General features: G+C 41.5%; 1 protein-coding gene, 1 long non-coding RNA gene and 1 pseudogene across 6 annotated transcripts in view; 1 reads left to right on the top strand and 2 right to left on the bottom strand.

Moving 5' to 3' along the window:
• Positions 1-6,905, bottom strand: part of SPATA7 (spermatogenesis associated 7) — a 39,665-nt gene extending 32,760 nt beyond the window's left edge. For 2 of the 3 annotated variants that reach the window (XM_060620478.3, XM_060620479.3), the window contains exons 1-2: positions 6,766-6,905; positions 192-266 (exon numbers count right to left, since the gene is read on the bottom strand). In XM_060620478.3, coding sequence (XP_060476461.2) covers positions 192-266; positions 6,766-6,784 — 94 coding nt within the window. In that variant the 5' untranslated portion in view covers positions 6,785-6,905. The remainder of the gene's footprint in view (positions 1-191; positions 267-6,765) is intronic. The other variant, XM_060620481.3, reaches the window with a different exon arrangement.
• Positions 6,906-7,036: 131 nt separating this feature from the next.
• Positions 7,037-20,074, top strand: part of LOC132670180 (uncharacterized) — a 28,898-nt gene continuing 15,860 nt past the window's right edge. Inside the window, exons 1-3 of one of the 3 annotated variants that reach the window (XR_009606512.2) lie at positions 7,037-7,154; positions 10,448-10,601; positions 11,553-11,878. This is a non-coding gene — a long non-coding RNA (uncharacterized LOC132670180). Of the gene's footprint in view, positions 7,155-10,447; positions 10,602-11,552; positions 11,879-20,074 lie in introns of those variants that run through there. The other 2 variants (XR_013555988.2, XR_009606511.3) reach the window with 2 other exon arrangements.
• On the bottom strand, positions 11,529-12,412 carry LOC132670179 (large ribosomal subunit protein eL32-like; annotated as a pseudogene).

The raw sequence follows: 20,074 nt of genomic DNA, 5'->3' as shown, positions 1-20,074 counted from the left end.
TAGTAGTGTGAAATGATGGCCTCCTAAATTTTCTCAAGAATTCCTATACTATTTAATTATAATTAACAATACGAGGTTCAATATTGATTACATGAAGTAATTTTTCATCATGTCATACAATTTACAAATAAAGGAAACAAACAGTCAACGTCTTAACAAATAATCTTTTACCATTTAAACACCTCACTTACCATTACTTTTGGTGCTCAAGTGTCCTTTAAATAGGCATGGTGAACCATATCTGGGAAGGACAGAGGTTGCTCTGACTTTTAACAAAAAAATATAAATTAGGATAAGTAAAACACATCTTTCACGAAAACAGAAATACTGAGCATTTAAAAATAATAAATCTACCTTTGATTTTAAATATCAGAATTGTTTTATTTTGTTTATTTATTTTTAAGTAGGCTTCACACCCAGCACGAAACCCAACGTGGGGGTTGAACTCACAACCGAGATCAACAGCTGAGCTGAGATCAAGAGTCGGACCCTTACCTGACTGAGCCACCCAGGCGCCCCTCAGAATTGTTAAAATTTTATTCAATCATATTACTAACCAGCAATGATACATCAGACAGACAAAAATTCTTCTGCCATAGATAAAAGGCCTTCTCTTTTAACAAAGTAAGTTGTTTCCAGAACAGGTGTACCTTGAGACTTTAGTTTCACTGGATAAAATGATAACTATATCAATTATGTTATCTGATACATATTAATTTTATTCTGTATACCACTGACCTACCAGATTTTTTAATGATTTTCAGATACAGTTGAAGTGAGATTTTGAGTTAATACATATGTATTAATTATTCAGTTAATCATAGACCAGTCTGTCCTTAAAAATAATTTTAAGAAAGTAATCCCCGGGGCACCTGGGTGGTTCATCAGTTGAGCATCCAACTTCAGCTCAGGTCATGATCTCACGGTTCGTGGGTTTGAGCCCTGCGTCGGGCTCTGTGCTGACAGCTGGGAGCCTGGAGCCTGCTTTGGATTCTGTGTCTCCCTCCCTCTCTGCCCCTCTCCCACTCACATTCTATCTCTCAAAAATAAATTAAATGTGAAAAAAATTAAAATAAAAAGTAATCCCCTTACAAAGTAGTTTAATAAATTAGAAATTATATAATATAATGTTACTATGTAGAAGATATATGAAAATGTCAGAATCAGAACTTAATTATTAAAAGATGTCTTAAAGTTCATCTAGTCCAACTTACTTATACTCTTGTCTGGATCCTATCTCCCCTAAAGTCAGTGTCTCATCTTTCAGACCAGATGGATGGAAAATTAGACATAAACCTCCTCACAAAATTAATTTATTTCCTCCAAAAGTAGATTGTGTATTGAGGGGTAACCTTCAAGATAAGAAGGCTGAGTTACAGAGTTTAATGGAATTTAACATGCAAAATATGAATACTGTATCACTAAGACATGTTTTAAGTGTATAAAATGGTCAGTCTGCCATCAGGTGGGCTGCTATAAGCTATAAAGGCGTGGAGGGGGCACAAAGTCTGGAAGAAATATAGATGACTGAAAATAGAAAAAGAGGTGTCTAGCTAGATAGAACTAAAATCCAGGACCAGAGAGCAAAGTTTGCTAAAAGAGACTAAAATAGAAAAACAAGTTGAGATCAGAATGTCTGAGAAGTTCCTTCTGTATCACAGGCCAGAGAGCAGGAAGGAAAAAAATTAACTTATTATTTAGGACAAGAGAGATCAAGATTACACCATTTGGATTGGTAATGACAGTCATGAAACTAGCATAGTTTGTTTCTACCAGGAAAGAAGGGGATCTGAAACCTAAACACACAAAAAAGCAAATTAACCAACAAAAACTCTCAAGCAGACCTTGTGTCTATGGAGGAAAAATAAGTGTTTCACTTTTTGTCTGCCCAGAACCCAATGCCTCTGTATGTGGAGACAGGACCTCAACTTGCCCTTGGGGAACCACTAGCCCTTCACTTTTAGTCCAAGTGGTTCAAGTACAGCTTATTCTACTGCTCAGAGGTGGGCATATAATCCAAATCTGACCAGCTATGCTAAGTGAAACAGGAATGACTATGTGACCCAGGTCCAGCCAATGACACACAATCCTGGGACTTTTACTGGAACCATTAGGAAAGAGACATTCTTTCCACTGGGCTAGAGCCCAGTGCAAGACAAATCAGCCTGGAACTTCTGGTGGCCATCTTGCACCATACAAGGGAGACCTATCTGAGAATGAAGCCTACCTGGAGAAAAGTGGAAGACAGAGAGATTCCTGGTGATATTGCTTGAGTCTCTGGATCTAACTGAAGCTCTACCCTTACCAGACTTTTCTTTATAGGAGCTAAAAATTCTCTCAGCCAGTTTGAATTGGGTTTCTTCACTTGTAGTCAAAAGTTAATTTATTGAATACTAACCATGCCAGATACTGTTCTAAACACTTGGTAGCTACAAATGCACTTGATCCTTACAACAATCCAATGAGACAGGTATTATCATTGTCCCACTTTATAGATGAAGCACAATGAAGTAAAGCATGTAATTTGCCCACGATTACACAGCAACTATGTGTAACAGATTCAGAGTTTGTGGATCTCAATCCAGGGGAACCTGATAAATGTTATGTGTTCTGACTGTTCCACTGACCAGCCATTCCTCCACCTCTCCCTCTCTCTCCCTCTCTCTCTCTCTCTCTCTCTCTCTCTCTCCCTCTCTCTCTCTCAGGCCTCTCTATTCCCTGAGAAACAATGATATTGAAATTAGGCCAATTAATAACCCTACAATATCCTCTAAGTGCTCAAGTGAAAGGACAGTTACGTATCTCTCACTTTAAATCAAGTTAGAAATGACAAAGCTCAGTGAGGAAGGCATGTTGAAAACCTCGACAGGCCAAATCTAGGCCCCTTGTATCAAACACTTAGCTAAGTTATAAAAATGCAAAGGAAACGTTCTTGAAAGAAATTAAAAGTGCTGCTCCAAGAAACACATAAATGATAAGAAAGTGAAACAGCCTTATTGCTGACACATAGAAAGTATTAGTGGTCTTGAGAGAAGATCAAACTAGCTACAACAGTCCCTTAAGTCAAAGCCTAATCCAGAGCAAGGCCCCAACCCTCTTCATTTCTATGGACTAAGAGAGGTAAAGAAGCTGCAGAAAAGAAGCTTGAGGCTAGCATAGGTTGGTTCAGGAGGTTTAAGGAAAAGAAGCCATCTCCATAGCATAAAAGTATAAAGTGAAGCAGCAAGTTACCCAGAAGATCTAGCTAAGATAATTAATAAGGATGGCTACATTAAACAGATTTTCAATGTAGATGAAACAGCTTTACATTAGAAGAAGATGACATCAAGGACTTTCATAGCTAGAGAGAAGTTCCTGGCTTCAATGCTTCAAAGGACAGGATGACTCTTGTTAGAGGCTAAAGCAGCTGGTGACTTTAAATTGGAGCCAATGCTCATTTACCATTTCAAAAATCCTAGGGCCCTTAAGAGTTATGCTAAATCTACTGTGCTCTATAAATGGAACAGCAAAGCCTAGGTGACAGCACTTCTGTTTACAACATGGTTTGCTGAATATCTATCTATCTACCTACCTACCTATCTACCTACCTACCTACCTTGGTGTTCCTGGGTGGGCTCGATGGATATTTTAAGCCCACTGTTTTGAGGTCTACTGCTCAGAAAAAGATTCCTTTCAAAATATTACTGCTAACTGACAATGCACCTGTTCATCCAAGAGCTCTAATGGAGATGTACAATTAGATTAATGTTGCTTTCATGCCTGCTAACACATTATCCATTCTGCAGCCCAGGGATCAAGGAGTAATTTCAACCTTCGAGTCTTATTATCTAAGAAATACATTTCATAAAGCTTTAGCTGTCATTCCTCTGATGGTTCTGGGCAACATAAATTGAAAATCTTCTGGAAAGTATTCACCATTCTAGATACCATTGAGAATGTTTGTGATTCATAGGAAGAAGTCAAAATATCAACATTAATAAGTTTGGAAGAAGCTGATTCCAACCCTCATGGATGACTTTGAGGGGTTTAGGACTTCAGTGGAGGAAGTACCTGCAGATGTGATAGAAATAAGAAACCTAGAATTAGAAGTGGAGCCTGAAGACGGGACTGAATTGATGCAATCTCACAATAAAACTTGAACGGATGAGGAGTTGCTTTTTTTTAAAAATTTTTTTAATGTTTGTTTATTTTTGAGAGAGAGAGAGAGAGAGAGAGAGACAGAGGCAAGTGGGGGAGAGGCACAGAGAGAGAGAGAGAGAGAGAGAGAGAGAATCCAAAGCAGGCTCCAGGCTCTTAGCTGTCAGCACAGAGCCCGACGTGGGGCTTGAACCCACAGACTGTGAGATCATGACCTGAGCTAAAGTCGACCGCTTAAACGACTAAGTCACCCAGGTGCCCAGAGGAGTTGCTTCTTAAAGATGAGCAAAGTGGTTTCTTGAGATGGAATCTATTCCTGGCAAAGATACTGTGAAGATTGTTGAAATGACAACCCAGGATTTAGACTATTACATAAACTTGGCTGATAACCAGAGGCAAGGTTTGGGAGGATTGACTCCAGTTTTGAAAGAAGTTCTACTGTGGGTAAAACACTATCAAAAGGCATCGTTCGTGAACGGAGAAATCGTTCGTGAAAGGAAGAGTCAGCTGATACAGCAAAGTTCAATGTTTAATGTTGTCTTATTTTAAGAAATGCCACAGTCATCCCAACTATCAGCAACTACCACCCTGATCGGCCAGCAGCCATCAACATCAACGCAAGATCGTCCACCAGCAAAAAGAATACCACTTGCTGAACGCTCAGATGATGGTTAGCATTGTTTAGCAATAAAGTATATATATATTTTTAATTTATTTTTGAGACAGAGAGAGACAGACCATGAACAGGGGAGGGGCAGAGAGAGAGGGAGACACAGAATCTGAAACAAGCTCCAGACTCTGAGCTGTCAGCACAGAGCCCAACGCGGGGCTCGAACTCATGGACCGCGAGATCATGACCTGAGCCGAAGTCGGACCCTTAACCGACTGAGCCACCCAGGCGCCCCAAAGTATTTTTAAATGAGGGTATGTACATTATTTTTTAGACATAATGTTACTGCATACTTAATAGACTACAGTGTAGGGTAAACACAACTTTTATATACACTGGGAAACCAAAAATTTTATTTGACTCAGTTTACTGAGATATTTGCTTTATTGTGGTGGAATGGACCCTGCAGTATGTCCGAGGTATGCCTCTGTACTTTAAATTTTACATATATCCTTTCCCATGCTCCCACCTCTGCCATGGGATCATATGTAAAAATAATGGCCCTAAGGTTTCACATTCCTCAACGGGACTCAAAGCCTGTTCTGCCACTTACTATGACCTTGGCAAGTTATATATGACCCTCTTATTTACTGTGAAGTGAGGATAATACCTATCAAGATGTTTTTGTGGATTACATAATGAGATAACTTGGCAGTTGTTTCTGTTACACAGCAAGGATAGCTTATGTTGTAAAATTTCTAAAAAACATAAAAGCATGTTGGTTTGCTTTTTCTGGAACTTATGTTGACAGTGTCAGAATATACAGTTTGCTGTCAATGGATAGTAATTTCGTATGTTCACAACAGCACTTATTTTGACCAATGATTATGTAATAAAAGCACACTCATATTCAAAAGCGAGACACTGCAAGGAACCATCTAGCAGCTTGGTTTAAAGATACTTTTAGGGGGTGCTTGGCTGGCTCAGTGGGTAGAGCATGTGATTCTTGATCTTGGGGTGGTAAGTTTGAGCTGCACATTGGGTGGAGAGAGGACTTAAAAATATATACAAATAAATAAAGATACTTTAAAGATATACAAATAAATATAAATATTTTATATAAATATAAAAATTTATATATTTATAAATAAAATATAAATACAATATGTACAAATAAATAAAGATACTGGGTCCACTTGACCCAGACAGTATTCAATAAAGGGTAGGTGAATATAGTGATTATGGATTAGTCCTTTGCCGATAACACTGAAGCCAACAACACTGCATCATTTGGAAACATACAAGAAATGCAAAATCTCAGCCCCCAGCAGACCTACTGAATCATAATCTGTTTTTTTAAGTTTATTTATTTTATGTGTGTGTGTGTGAGAGAGAGAGAGACAGAGGGAGAGAGAATCGCAAGCAAGCAGGCTTCACACTGACAGTGCACCGCCCGACGCGGGGCTCCATCCCACAAACCGTGAGATCATAACCTGAGCCAAGATCAAGAGATCAACTTAACCAACTAAGCCACCCAGGCGCCCCCATAATCTGCATTTTAACACGATTCCCAGGGGATTCCTATTCACATTAAAGTTAAAGAATCCCTGGGTTATATATTATCCTCATTTAAACTTCAAGAACTCTATGACATGGACATTTTACTGTCACATTCGAGAGATGAGGAAATTGAGGGTCGTCCTTGCGAAGAGCAAGGGAGCTTGATCTGGGGGACCTAAATTTAGTTCCTCTGCCTCGGGGCCACCGAGGTAAGAAAGGCTGCATGCGCCGAGTTCAAGAGACCGGGCCTCCAGCAGTCAGGGCCACAAATTCTGAGCAGGCAGGACCTCGTCCTCCTGTGCGCGGGTTAACACTGGGGCCAACAGCGGCAAGTCAACAGGGGACCTGGAGCCCCCAGAGCGCGGCCCCGACCCGCTCCCCCGAGCCACGGATCCCGGACCCCAGGCCCGGTTACGCGGCGGCGCGAGGCGGCGGTCGCCCTTGAGAGTTCCCTTTACCTCTCCGGCTGCCATTCATGCTTAGATCCTCTTGCAGCCGCCGTGGGGACAAGCCGGACCCCCTTCGGTTCTTCCCCGGGCAGGGTCAGCCCCCGCAGCAGGGGACTGGCGCGCAGGAGCCGGCGCGGGGCGGCAGCCGCTGGAGACCGTCGCTAGGCCCGTTGCTAAGGGCCGGGGCCGCGGCGCCGGGATTGTGACGTCACCGCGCAGGGACGTGCTCTCCCGCAGCCGAGCTCCCGGGGGTACGCGGAGGGAGGGGGAGAGCAGTTGAGGATTGTGGAGTGGGGAACGAGGGGAGGCGGCCTTTACTGGGCGGGGAAGTGTCCCAAACACCGGTCTGTGGCCCTGGGATCCTGCCAGTCGTCCACAGAGCCGCCTCCTGTCGGGAGGTAAGTCACCAGCACCTGGCAGGTCTTGTCCCTGCGGGAAGAGCGGGAGACAAGGTGGCCTCATCTGGTATCCACGTCCCCTGGGTCCCGGAAAAAAATCAAAAGCAAATGTTGGTTGAGGTCAGGGTAACATTTAGCCAGTTCCCAATAGTTACATTTCAGAGCAGTGAGCGAACATTGGGATTAGTGAAAATCCTGGGGGTGAAAGATACCTATATATTTACCTCTTGATTTTTAACCTCAAGAATCAGTTTGCATTTCCTTTCTGCTTACTGAGCACTACCCCTCTTTCCTCCCCACCCCCAGCCTTTTTCATCTTAAGGCTCCAATATGTTTTTCTTTAGGCTGGAAGAGAGTTGCAGTATGAACAAGGCCTTGATTGATATGTGGCTTTCTACAATTTGTTTAATGTTGAAGCAGTTACCTAGCTTTGGATTTTTGCAAATAAAATCATCATAGGGCAGGGAACATTCTGTAACCTGGTGCTTCTCCTTAGTGGCACCACTGACGTTTTGGGCTGGGTGCATAATTCCTTGTTGTGGGAGGTGCCCTGTACCTAGTAGGGTGTTAACAGCATCCATGGTCTCTACCCACTAGATGACAGTAGTAACCCACCCACTCCACCTCTGGCTGTGACAAGCCTGTCTCCAGATATTGCCAAATTTCCCAGGGGTAGGTGGCAAAATTGCAACCCCTTTGAGAACCATTGCTGTAATGGAAAAAGTACTGGCTTTGGAGGCAGATACATGGAACTTTTCTGCCACTTGCCAACTTGATCTTTGGAAACCTCTCTGAGGCACAGGTCCTTCTTTTCTAAAATGTAAAAGATGCTATTAATGTTGTAGTTGCAAGGATTAATATGTCCACTGCCTGGAAAATAAAACGAGGCTTTCAACAAATAATAGTTTTCTCTCTTTGTAAGACCCTATCTCAGAAAAGCTGGGGTATCAGAAAAATTCAGATGTAAGGGAGTAAGTCAGGAATCCTATGACAAGGAAAGGGGAATAAGCCAGAAATTCATTTACAGTAACATCTGAACTCCTGGTTCGCTAAGACTAGGGAAAGGAGAACATTAGATTAAAAATCTGAGGAATGTGGAAGGATGTGTGATGGCTCTGTGGCCCCAACAACAAAGGTCATTTAGAAGGATACATGGGTAGAGAGTCACGTGTTACCCAGAGAACAAAAACTCTCTTGCCTACCTACTCACTGATGTTTGAAATCCCTAAGAACATGAAGCCTTTTATTCCACTACTGGCATCTGGAAAATACCTTGCATATAATAGGTCTCTGGTAAGCATTTGTTAAACTGAATTAGAGCTAAAGCTTAAAGGGCAAACACCCCTGGGAAGATAACACAGTGACTTGATTCACACGAAGGTGATGCCAGCTCCTCTTACGAAAGTACATTTTAGGATATGAAAAGTGGATATTGCTTTTAAATATCTCCAAGATCAGGAGAGGGTTCTAGAGACAGCATTGCTTGGTACCCAACTTCAACTGAAGCCATCCTCATTATTTAAGTATTTTGTTCCAATTCTTTCAAAAATTTACTTTCTCTCTCCAGTTTTAGCAGCAAACATGTTATCCTAAGTTCAATTTAATATGTCCTTGGCTTTCACTCTGTGTGTATAAACAAGAAAGACAGGGTCCTTTCTGGTTGCTATTCCCAGGAGGCAATCCATGATCATAGGCAGGATGCATACAGCTAGTATGGGCTTATGGTAGAGTTAGTTCCCAGAAATACCCCTCCACTGGGAAGAATCACCACCAGGTGCAATGGACTTGGAGAGGGGCCATTCCTAAAGACCTTTTATTGAATATTTAAGTATGAATTTCATATTAAGAAATTATTCCAATGGTATACTTTTTATTGATATCTAGAAATTTATATGTTACATTTTAGAAGGAAAATATTTTTTGGCCCTAATGAATTGGCATGCTTACTTTTACTATTGGGTTTCCCTTTTTGTCTTAGCTGACAGAAAGCATAAATAAAATGTATGCTCAGTTGCAATAATTATTCATAGCCTATTTTTCTATTTACCTCTAATTCCCTTTATTAGGCAGGTGGCTTTTTTATTCCACTCTTGTTTTAATGACTCAATTAAACTTCTGTTTTGTTGGAGGAGCTCTAAGCCCTTTGGAACTGGAGATATAAATAAAATAAACTATGTATCACACATACCGTAATATATAGTCTAATACATATAATAGTTTATTTACTGCATTTTATTTTATATTTTAAAAATAATCATTTCTACATTCAGTCTATATATTTATAGATAACCCTTAGTTTCATAATTCAGAGGATTCCTAGAACTCACGTTTGTCTGTTTGGACCTGCTTAACATCATGGTGAAAATTATCCAATAAAAGCAACAAGACATAAAAGGCCAAGATAATCTTTTTTCCATTCATTGTGTTATCATGAACGTATTTTAATCCTGCAAGTCCCTGAAGGACAAAACAAACAGGAAAAATTTTTTAAAGAAATATATAACAGGGCGGAGTAAAAGAAATACAGTTACATGATGTGTGTGCATTTTGTGTTGACCAGTTTCAAAACAAAATCCCTTAGGTTTTGGTGACTGAAGAGCACTTAAGAATGTGAGCCATTGACTAGCTCTTAGTCATTCTCCAATCAAAATACTGCAGCTCCTGATTCATCTAATACTGAAAGAGAAAACAGAACTTGGACCTTGGAGGGGTTAGCATGTTACACAGTAATGGATTAATTTGTTGTTTGTCACTAGAGGGGGCTTTAAGAAAGTTTTTCTTTTTTAGAAAGTTTTTTTTTCTTTAATGTTTATTTATTTGAGAGAGAGAGAGAGAGACAGTGTGCATGCGCACACACGAGCAGGGTGGGGGGCAGAGAGAGAGAGAGAGAGAGAGAGAGAGAGAATCCCAAGCAGGCTCCACGCTGTCAGCACAGAGCCCCACATGGGGCTCGATCTCACAAACCATGAGATCATGACCTGAGCTGAAATCAGGATTTGGATGCTTAACCAACTGAGCTACCCAGGTGCCCCCAAAAAGTTTTATGCTGCATACCTGTGAGCAGAGCAGCCAAACTGAGGCAATATTAACCTACAAATCTTACTCAAGGAGTATAAGATGTAACTGAAAAACATTTTTAAAAGTGACCCTTAGGTAGAACTTTTCCAACTATAGCTAGTGACATACATGGTGAATTCTTTTTTGAGCACAGGAAAAAAATTAATGGATTTAAAAAAATCCTCATCATTGTCAATCTAGAGTTTGAGTTTTCTTAATTTTATTGTTTAAAGCAGGAGAGAATGGCATGACCATAATTCTCTATAAAGCAATATGTGCCCAACAGACAGAAGAGAGTGATAGCAGGATATACTGACCCCAAATGACCATTCTGAGTTCTAGTAAGGAATTGAACTTTGATATCTCAGCACAGGCGTAATCTTGCACACGGTAAGTGGTCACTCTAAGAACTATAGCACCCTCTGGAGTTTGTGCTGCATTTAATGTGCTCCATTGTATACTTTATCTTCATTTTTCCTATAGTGGAGAAGAACACGAAATTATGGCTCTACAGGCAGCTTAGCTGCTTGTTATTACTAACAAAAGAGTCAATCATATAGTGTGGCTCTTAAGTGAAGGCTGCTAGAATTGCAGATATTAGGCCCCTTAATACCTGTCACAGTCTTCCATTGCTTTCGTTTCTCTCCAGCTGTGTTCTTTATATCTTTTCCTCCAATTAAGAGAACAAGTCTCTGTGAATGGAATTTAATCATTCTGTGGTTACTAGGTAACCTGTTGCCATAGCTTAAGAAGAGCATTTTATCTCTTCTCCACTGCCAATCAGTTGCCACAATACATTGGGGCAATGCTTGGCCGAAAGGCTTGATAATCTCCGCCTAACGTATTCCCTGTTTACAAGTGGCTTCACCGTTAAAAACAAAGCAAAGCAAAGGACATAACCAATTTGTCAGTCTATCCTGGTCATATTTGTTTCACTTAAAAAGCAGGGTTCGGAGTTTTAACAATTAATGGATTTTGGAAAGTTGCAGTGAAGCTCTTAGAAGTGCGTCTGTGATTCACAAACTACCACACACGAATCAATTAAAACAACAACTAGGTTTTGTTAAGCCACCGATGAAAACCATACTTTATTTGTGCCCTATCTAGTTTTCCTTAGGGATTCAACCTCCTCTCCTGTCATACTTTGTCTTTTAGGGTATCTGCCTGCAATATACTCCCCAAACACTTTAAATTATTAGGCTGAATGACCCAAAATTGCCCTTTTATAAATCAAAAGTGGTCAAATACAGACAATGCTTTCTTTTCTTTTTAGTTTTATGGCTCTATTAACACAAATATGATATGCACATGAACTGTCTATTCATTTTCTTCACTGCACAGCCTGGCTTCAGGATGGGTGCCTCTGACGGCCAGCGGCACTGCTCTTTCCGCAGCGGCTTTGCGGTTCTTGGAGGAGACGTTGGGAGCAATCTCTGCCCAGTAAGATTTGTTGCACACACGGCACTTCAAGCTCCTTGACCTTGTGGACTAGGAACTTCCGGAAGCCACTGGGCAGCATGTGCTTTGTTTTCCTGTTGCTCCTGTAACCGGTGTTGGGCATCGAGATCTGGCCCTTGAATCTTCTGCCCACCCTATCGTCAATGCCTCTGGGTCTCTGCCAGTTGTGCTTAATTTTGACATACTGGTTTGACTGGTGCCAGATGAACTTCTCAGCCATCTTTTTTTTTTTTTTTCTTTTTGAGAGAGGGAGAGAGAGTGAAAGAGAGAAAGAGAGAATGCAAGTGGAGAAAGGGCAGAGAGAGAGAGAGAGAGAGAGAGAGAGAATCCCAAGCAGGCTCCGTACTGTCAGTGCAGAGCCCAATGTGGGGCTCGAACCCACGAACCACGAGATCATGACCTGAGCCAAACTCTGGCACTTAACTGACTGAACCACCCAGGTGCCCCTCTTGGTTCTCCCTCTCTCCATCTCTCTCTCTCTTTTTTAAAGTTATTTATTTATTTTGAGAGAGGCAGAGACAGCGTGAGTGGGGGAGGGGCAGAGAGAGAGGGAGAGAGAGAATCCCAAACAGGCCAGCACTGTCAGAGGGGAGCCTGATGCGGGGGCTCAAACTTACAAAACTGTGAGATCATGACCTGAGCCAAGATCAAGATTTGGACGCTTAACCAACAGAGCCACCCAGGGGCCCCTTGGTTCTCTTTTTAATGATCTTGGATGTCACCAGAGGTCTGAGGGCAGCCATTCAGGAGTCATTTCCCACAGTGAGGACACAGTCTAGAAATTTTGGTTGTGCTCCAGGCACAGAAAGACTTCCTCTGTGTCATTTATAACATGTGGAGTGGATGTTTATATATGATAAACAGACAAATAAGAGACTGAGTGATTCTCTGAGCCTTCTTAATTTCCTTTTTAAATGAGCCTCACAGGGAACAAATATTTCTTCTTGGACCTCAGAAAATTTGGGGGCTAGAAGGATGCCAGTGATTCCTAAACCAAAATATCCATCTTGTAGAAAAAACTACTGGAGCACAGAGAAGATAAATAATTAGCCTATACAACTCAGCTTTCTGACTCTTGATTTAATGCTCATTCCACTAAATCAAGAAATAGGCAGCTAGACAATTATTTCAGTGGCGTTTCATTATGCCCGTTTGCACTTCTATGCACGTGTTACCTAAAATAATGGAAAAATCTTTTTCATGTGCAATCATGGATGTATAAAATGGGAAGGGTAAATGAGACTTTGCTTCAGTCCTTTCTCTTAGGCAAACCTGTATCTAAGCTGTCTAAGATAAGTGTATGTATATTTTAAAGTCATATCTTTTTCTAAAAGGCTAACATATATTATTCTTCCAAAATGAAATAGAGCTCAGTTGAGCCCAGTTTTTCTCCTACCCCGAAGATGATTACTTTGCCGTAATCCAGAAAGACTGTCATTGACATTGAGTTTAGGAACATTTTATTTATTTTTTGTTTTGTTTTATTTTATTTTACTTTACTTTATTTTATTTTATTTTATTTTATTTTATTTTATTTTATTTTATTTTATTTTATTTTATTTTATGTTTATTTATTTATTTTGAGAGAGAGAGCACACAAGCAGGGGAGGGACAGAGAGAGAGAATCCCAAGCAGGCTCCTGTGCTGTCAGCACAGAGTCCCACACGGGGCTCGATCTCGCAAACCATGAGATCATGACCCGAGTTGAAATCAAGAGTTGGATGCTTAACTGGCTCAGCCCCCTGGTGCCCCAGGAAACTATATTAGAGAATTATTTCTGAGAAGGGGCAGCTTCTCTTTTTCAAGGGTGAAGAAAAGAACAACACTAATAACTTCCTGTAAACTAAAAACTGTCACCTGTTATTTCAGTCCTTAATTTATTAATGAGTTATTCCAACTCATTAATGAGCACCTACTATGCGCAAGACCCACGACTCTTCAGCTCACATTTTCCTTTCGGATTCTACAACACACAACCATATTCTCTCTAGTTCATTTACAGTGATCCTGGAAGCTGGGCATTTATAGAGATATTGTAAAGTGGCAGGTAACATAGAATAAGTGTTGGAATCCACTTGCTTGTGAATCCTGGCTTTGCTGTTTCCTAGCTGTGTGACCTTGACCAAAGACTCTATTTCTTCATGTGTAAGATAGCAGAGCATAATAATAGTGTCTACTTTATGTGATTGTTGTGAGTATGATCAGAGGTAATATGAATAAATAGCTTACCAAAGTGCCTGCCTGGCTGCCATAGTTTGGGTTTCCCAGAAGCTGACCCTGGGACAAGGATTCAAGTACAAGTCATTTATTTAGGAGGTCATCCCAGTAAACACCAATAAGGGGGACATAAGTGAGACAGAGAAGGGAAGGAAGCTGTAAAGGGTTCTATCTAGTGCATAACTGGAGCTCAGTCCCTCCAGAGAACTCTGGGAAACAGAACACCACAGAGTTATCCTACCCAAGGGTGGGGAGCTGGGCTATTTATCCACCACCCTGCTGTCAGACCATGTTTAAGGGCTGCTGGAGGCGGGGTGGGGGGTAATTCCTGAAGGGCAGGTAAAGTGGGCTTCCGTGTTCAGAGAAAGCTCTAGGCAATAAGGTGCAGGCACTCACTGTTGCAGTTGGGATTGGCGAGCAAGGAAGTGGCATTGACAGCGTCCACTTTCCTGGTGACAGTAGCCATTCAACATACATTTACTCCTTGTATTTTTAAACATCATTACCATTAAGTACGCTTTTGGGTTCTTTTCAAATTGCATACGACTGGCACAGAGAAGGCGTTTGTTGTGAACACCTGTTATTTTTGTCTGCCCAGCATCCTTTCTCTTTTCTTCCTTCAGGAAATACATCCCTTGTCCTTTGGGTGATAGTCTCCATTTTTCCTCCTTCTCAGTCCCCTCTTCTCCTGCCCCTCCTTTATCACAGGAAAGGGGAGTGTGACTCTGGCCTGGCCAGAATGTGTCCAGCCAGCTGGCTATGGGGATTGATTCAAAGATGGGCACAGAAACCTAGTCAGCATCCGGTCCTATCAGCATCCTCTCTGGGACCTAGCTTCTACAGCTATTAGCACTGACTCTTTCTGCTGGGTTTGCTGAGCTGGGAGATAGAGGCCTATGCTGCTGACCGCTCTCTTACTCTCTGTGGAAAGCACAGGTACAACAGATAAGGGGAAACAGAGAGAGAGGAGGAGGGGGGAGAGAGAGAAGAGGGAGGAGGACAGAAGGAAACATCCTGAAGACATTATTTGAGCTCCCCCAATACAGCTCTGGTGGAAGCATTTGAACCTGACCTCCCAGTTCTAGGAGCCAATAAATTCTTCACTCTCACATGCAAGGGAAGAATCCTAATGGACACATTTATAGCATTTCATGCTCTACAATTCTAGGACATCTTTTAACACCTCCTCTTCCAATGTAAATTCCTAAGTAGTTATAAAAGCTGCTAGCAAGATGGTGGAGGCAGGTATGAACTGGCGGTATCTTTATATTCTGGAATAGCCTTCCTCTCCTTTGAGGTTCTGGCGCTTCATACTTTATTTCTCAGTCACAGCATTGAATAACTTTGGATTACCCCATGAGAAAGTTATCCCCTTTGCCATTCTTTCACTCCTAATTACATCAAGGAGAAAGTCTCAGTGTGATCCTACTATGGCTTTAACACCTGTCATCTTAGCTAATCTTCCATTTTTAACAAAGGCTGAAGTTCAGTTTCAGGCCATAGTATTTGAGGCATCCTTCTTTGTCTTTGTGGTGCTTGCTTATGGCATTTACTACTATTCTTCCAATTATAACTGAGGTATAGTTTTTCTTTTAAAAATATTTAATGTAAAAAGTGAGTAAACTCAAAGGAAAACTACAAAGGAAACAATAGTGTTTACTGGTGTAACAATGTGGCAAAAGACACGTAGGTGACATGTAAAAGACTGGAATTTGGAAATCACCTGCTTAGTATAATGGTATCCGTGCTTCCTCAGAGTAAAAAAAAAAAAGAGAGATTAGGTAGACAAGGTGCCACTCACATTTCACATTTTCCACCCTGCGCTGTCTCCTTAATTCATTCCCTTCTGCCTGGATCACAGGGGCAAGTGAGCAGATGTACAGGCTAACATAGACATGTATGTAACCAGGGAGTGGAATCAGAATTCCCCTTTCTGTAGGCACCCGTGAATCCACCAATGAATGATCCTCTTGGCATCTTCCTCCCTTGGTTTCCAAGAAAGGATGCAACATTCTTCCTGATGACAGAGAAGAGAGGCAGGAAATGGCTTCTTATAAGAAGAGGTGATGATTCCACCAAATGGTGATGACTTCTTTCTTTTTTTTTTCCAATCATCTTCACATTTTCTTTTGGGTGGATGTAGTTCACTGAATAATGGCCATCCAAAGAGATCAGGTCCTAATCCCTGGATTCTATAAATGTTATTTTATAAGGAAAAGGGGTATCTGCAGAGGTGGCTAAATGAAGGATCTTGAGATGAGATGGTGATCGTGGATGATGTGAGTGGGTCCTAAATACAGTCACAAGTGTCCTTGTAAGAGGGAAGTGGAGGAAGATCCCACAGATGGAAGAGAAGACAATGTGAAGATAGAGGCAGAGATCGGAGCATGTGGTCCACAAGGCAAGAGATCATCAGCACCACCAGAAGCCAGAAGAAGCAAGGAATGGATTGTCCCCTAGAACCTCCAGAGGGAGTGAGACCCTGCTGCCATCTTGATTTTGGCCCAGTGATACTGATTTCAGACTCCAGCCTCCAGAGCTGTCAGAGAATAAACTTTCGTTGTTTTAGACTACCCAGAATTTGTTACAGCAGACCTGGGAAACTAATACAGCGGAATGAAATGTTGTCTCTCAATGACTGTCTCCAAGACAAGCATTTCTCAGAAATAACAATGCAAGTACCCATCTCTTTTTGTTCTGATTTTTTATCTTGGTTACAATTCAGGGAGCTCAGGGGAAAAAAATCCATCCCCCTGAACACTTAACACCATCCTGTTCCAAAAAGGAACATCACCAGGGCATCTGGGTGGCTCAGTTGGTTAAGTGTCTGCCTCTCGATTTAGGCTTAGTTGACAATCTCTCATTTGTGAGATCGAGCCCTGCATTGGGCTCTGTGCCGGGCATGGAGCCTGATTCATATTCTCTCTTTCTCTCCCCTGCTCCTCCCCAGTTCACAAGCATGTGCACGTGCTCTCTCTCTCTAAAAAAGCAAATAAATAAAAATAAATAAGGAACATCACCATTAACTCCTAGCATGGTCATAAAAAAAAAATATATTGCTTTCCAGACAATTGAGAATGTTGTTTTTCATTTATATATAACAAACAAAAGATTCTCTCACAAGTTATACTGGAGGCTACTACTTGGTCCCAATATCTATTTTCCCTTAAATAACAATTGCACTCCCAGGTTTTGGTTGGGCCATATGGAATCAAAACGTTTCTCATCTTCCCTCGCAAGAAGGATTTCCGTGTAACAAAATTCTTGTTAATGTGTACAAATAGAATGCTATGCTCCATTGACTTTTCCAAGTGGCAGTAAAGTTACTTTTAGGAGGATCCATTTACATAGCTTAGTTTGGAGACTATAAAAATCCTAACTATGATTGGTTAGGATTATGTATAACAGTGAATAATAGAAAACACAAAAGTTTAGTATTCTCTTTTGTGAATATCTGACTCCAGGATTAGTGTCTACAGGGTCTATTCCAGGATTGGTACGAATCCCCACAGTGTCAGACACTCGTGCTCCATCTCGCCTGTCACCATACTGAGCATTGCCTCATTCCCAGGACCACGTCATAGTCTGAGATGGCTGTTCCAGGTCCTGCCATTACATCTACATTCTAGTGATGAAACGAGGAAAGGGAAAAAGAAGGGCACGCTCCCTCCTTTATGGGCACATCCCTAATGTTGCATACATTTTACAAGAGCATGGAAGCATTGTAGAATGAAGACTTTATGAGATCAGAACCTTTGGGCTGTGTGGTCTTGGCTAGTTGTGTGGCCTTGAGCAAAGCACATCTCTGAGCCTAGATTTCCTAATATTTTATGTATGTATGTATGTATGTATGTATGTATGTATGTATGTTTATTTTTGAGAAAGAGAGACAGAGCACGAGAGGGGGAGAGGCAGAGAGAGAGAGGGAGACGCAGAATCTGAAGCCAGGCTCCAGGCTCAGAGCTGTCAGCCCAGAGCCCACGTGAGGCTTGAACTCATGGACTATGAGATCATGACCTGAGTCGAAGTTGAATGCTTAACTGACTGAGCCACCCAGGCAGCCCTCAGCTTCCTAACATTTAAAATAAGAGAGCCAAAATGCAATAAATGTTGTTTCTAGTACTTTTTCTATGAAAAACTGGGTATTTTAAAGATAGGCTTTTCCTAGTGTTCTAACAAAGGCTAAACCTCTAAACTTTGGGGTTATTGTAGGACTTCTGCTATCAAGCTGCTTATGGAAACGGCAGATCTAGTGTCAGTGATTTCACTGATATTTTGTTCTTAGAAAATTATTCATGGTCTTAAATCACATTCAGACTCTCGGATTGTTGACATTACCATCTATAAAAATTGAAGAGTTTCAGGGTGAGGAAGTAAATTACTCTGCTTGGTGCTTCCCTGATGGATTGGACTGAGACATGTTATATCAAACCTATAAGAAATTGATTTCTTTTACCCATTTCCATTAAACATGTTTTTACACATTCCGTATCCCATAGTTCAATGTCTTCCAATGGTTACAGTCTAAACTAGAAATCACAAAAGCCTTCAGGGGGTGGGCAGGTGACATAGATGTATGAGGACAATAGGTGCTTAGTCACTGGTACTGCTACCAGATAAAACCACTGCTCAGGTACTTTGCCTTTTCAATGACAGACATAAGCCTTTTCATTCCCAGGCTGTACGTCACACGTAAGCACTAAGTGATAACCCGTGATCTTTAGGGATTAGTGACCCAATCTGGTGGCTTATTAAGAATCTCCTAGGAAGCTTTGAAAAATATTCTTTGCACTCCCCCAACCTCCAACCTCACCCCAGATTCTGATGAAATTTATTTTCGGTTAAACTTGGGCATTGGTATTGTTTTCCACATCGCCTCTGGTGCTTCTCAGGTGCAGCAGGGTTGAAAAGCACTGGCGATATACTGTTAGAAGCTTATACTACAAGTAAAGTGGGATAATACATTTGCAGGTAGACTCTCATTAAAAAGAGATGCATCCAGGGGTACCTGGGTGGCTCAGATGGTTAAGCATCCAATTTCGGCTCAGGTCACCATCTTGCTGCTCGTGGGTTCGAGCCCCGCATCAGGCTCTGTGCTGACAGCTCAGAGCCTGGAGCCTGCTTCGGATTCTGTGTCTCCCTCTCTCTCTCTCTGCCACTCTGCCACTTGCTCTCTCTCTCTCTCTCTCTCTCTCTCTCAAATAAACACTAAAAAAATTTAAAAGACCCAATTTTTTGCTTGCTTGCTTTCTTTCTTTCTTTCTTTCTTTCTTTCTTTCTTTCTGTTTATTTATTTAGTTTGAGAGACAGAGAAAAAGAGGGAGAGAGAGAGAGAGCCCAGGAGAGGGGCAGAGAGAGAGGGAGAGAGAGACAATCCCAAGCAGGTTCTGTGCTGTCAGTACAGAGCCCCACTCGGGGCTCGATCTCCCTGACCCAAGCCAAAATCAAGAGTTGGATGCCTAACCAAGTGAGCCACCCAGGCACTCCTATGCTTCTTTTCTGATCTCAACAAGCTGATCCTGAAATTTATACGGAGAAGGGAATGAGCTGGAATAGTTAAAACGGTTTTGTAAAATGAAAACAAAGTTGGGAGGTCTCATGTTACCTTATTTCATGACTTACTATAAGGCCACAGTAGTCAAGACAAAATGGTGTTGGTGAAAGTTTAGAAAACAGATAAATGCAACAGGAGAGAGTCCAGAAATAGACTCATCCAAACACAATCACTGCCTTTTTTTGTAAAGTTGCAAAGGCAATTCAATGTAGAAAGAATTGCCCCTTCAACAAATGGTGCTGGAACAACTGAATGTCCATCTGTAAAAAAAACTGAACTAGGGGCGCCTGGGTGGCTCAGTCGGTTAAGCCACCGACTTCGGCTCAGGTCATGATCTCGCAGTCCGTGAGTTCAAGCCCCGCGTCGGGCTCTGTGCTGACAGCTCAGAGCCTGGAGCCTGTTTCAGATTCTGTGTCTCCCTCTCTCTGACCCTCCCCCGTTCATGCTCTGTCTCTCTCTGTCTCAAAAATAAATAAACGTTAAAAAAAATTAAAAAAAAAAAAAACTGAACTAGACATTTATCTCATACCTTTTACAAAAATTAATTCAAAATGAATTCTAGACTTAAGTGTAAAACTCAAAGCTAGAAAACTAGGAGAAAACTTGCCTGATTTGACAAAGAATGACACCAAGA

This window comes from Panthera onca, chromosome B3 (genome assembly GCF_046562875.1).
Source record: "Panthera onca isolate mPanOnc1 chromosome B3, mPanOnc1 haplotype 2, whole genome shotgun sequence".
In the NCBI taxonomy this organism is placed as follows: domain Eukaryota; kingdom Metazoa; phylum Chordata; class Mammalia; order Carnivora; family Felidae; genus Panthera; species Panthera onca.
Note: the sequence above shows the minus strand (reverse complement) of the source record. Positions and strands in the feature narration are given on the sequence as shown.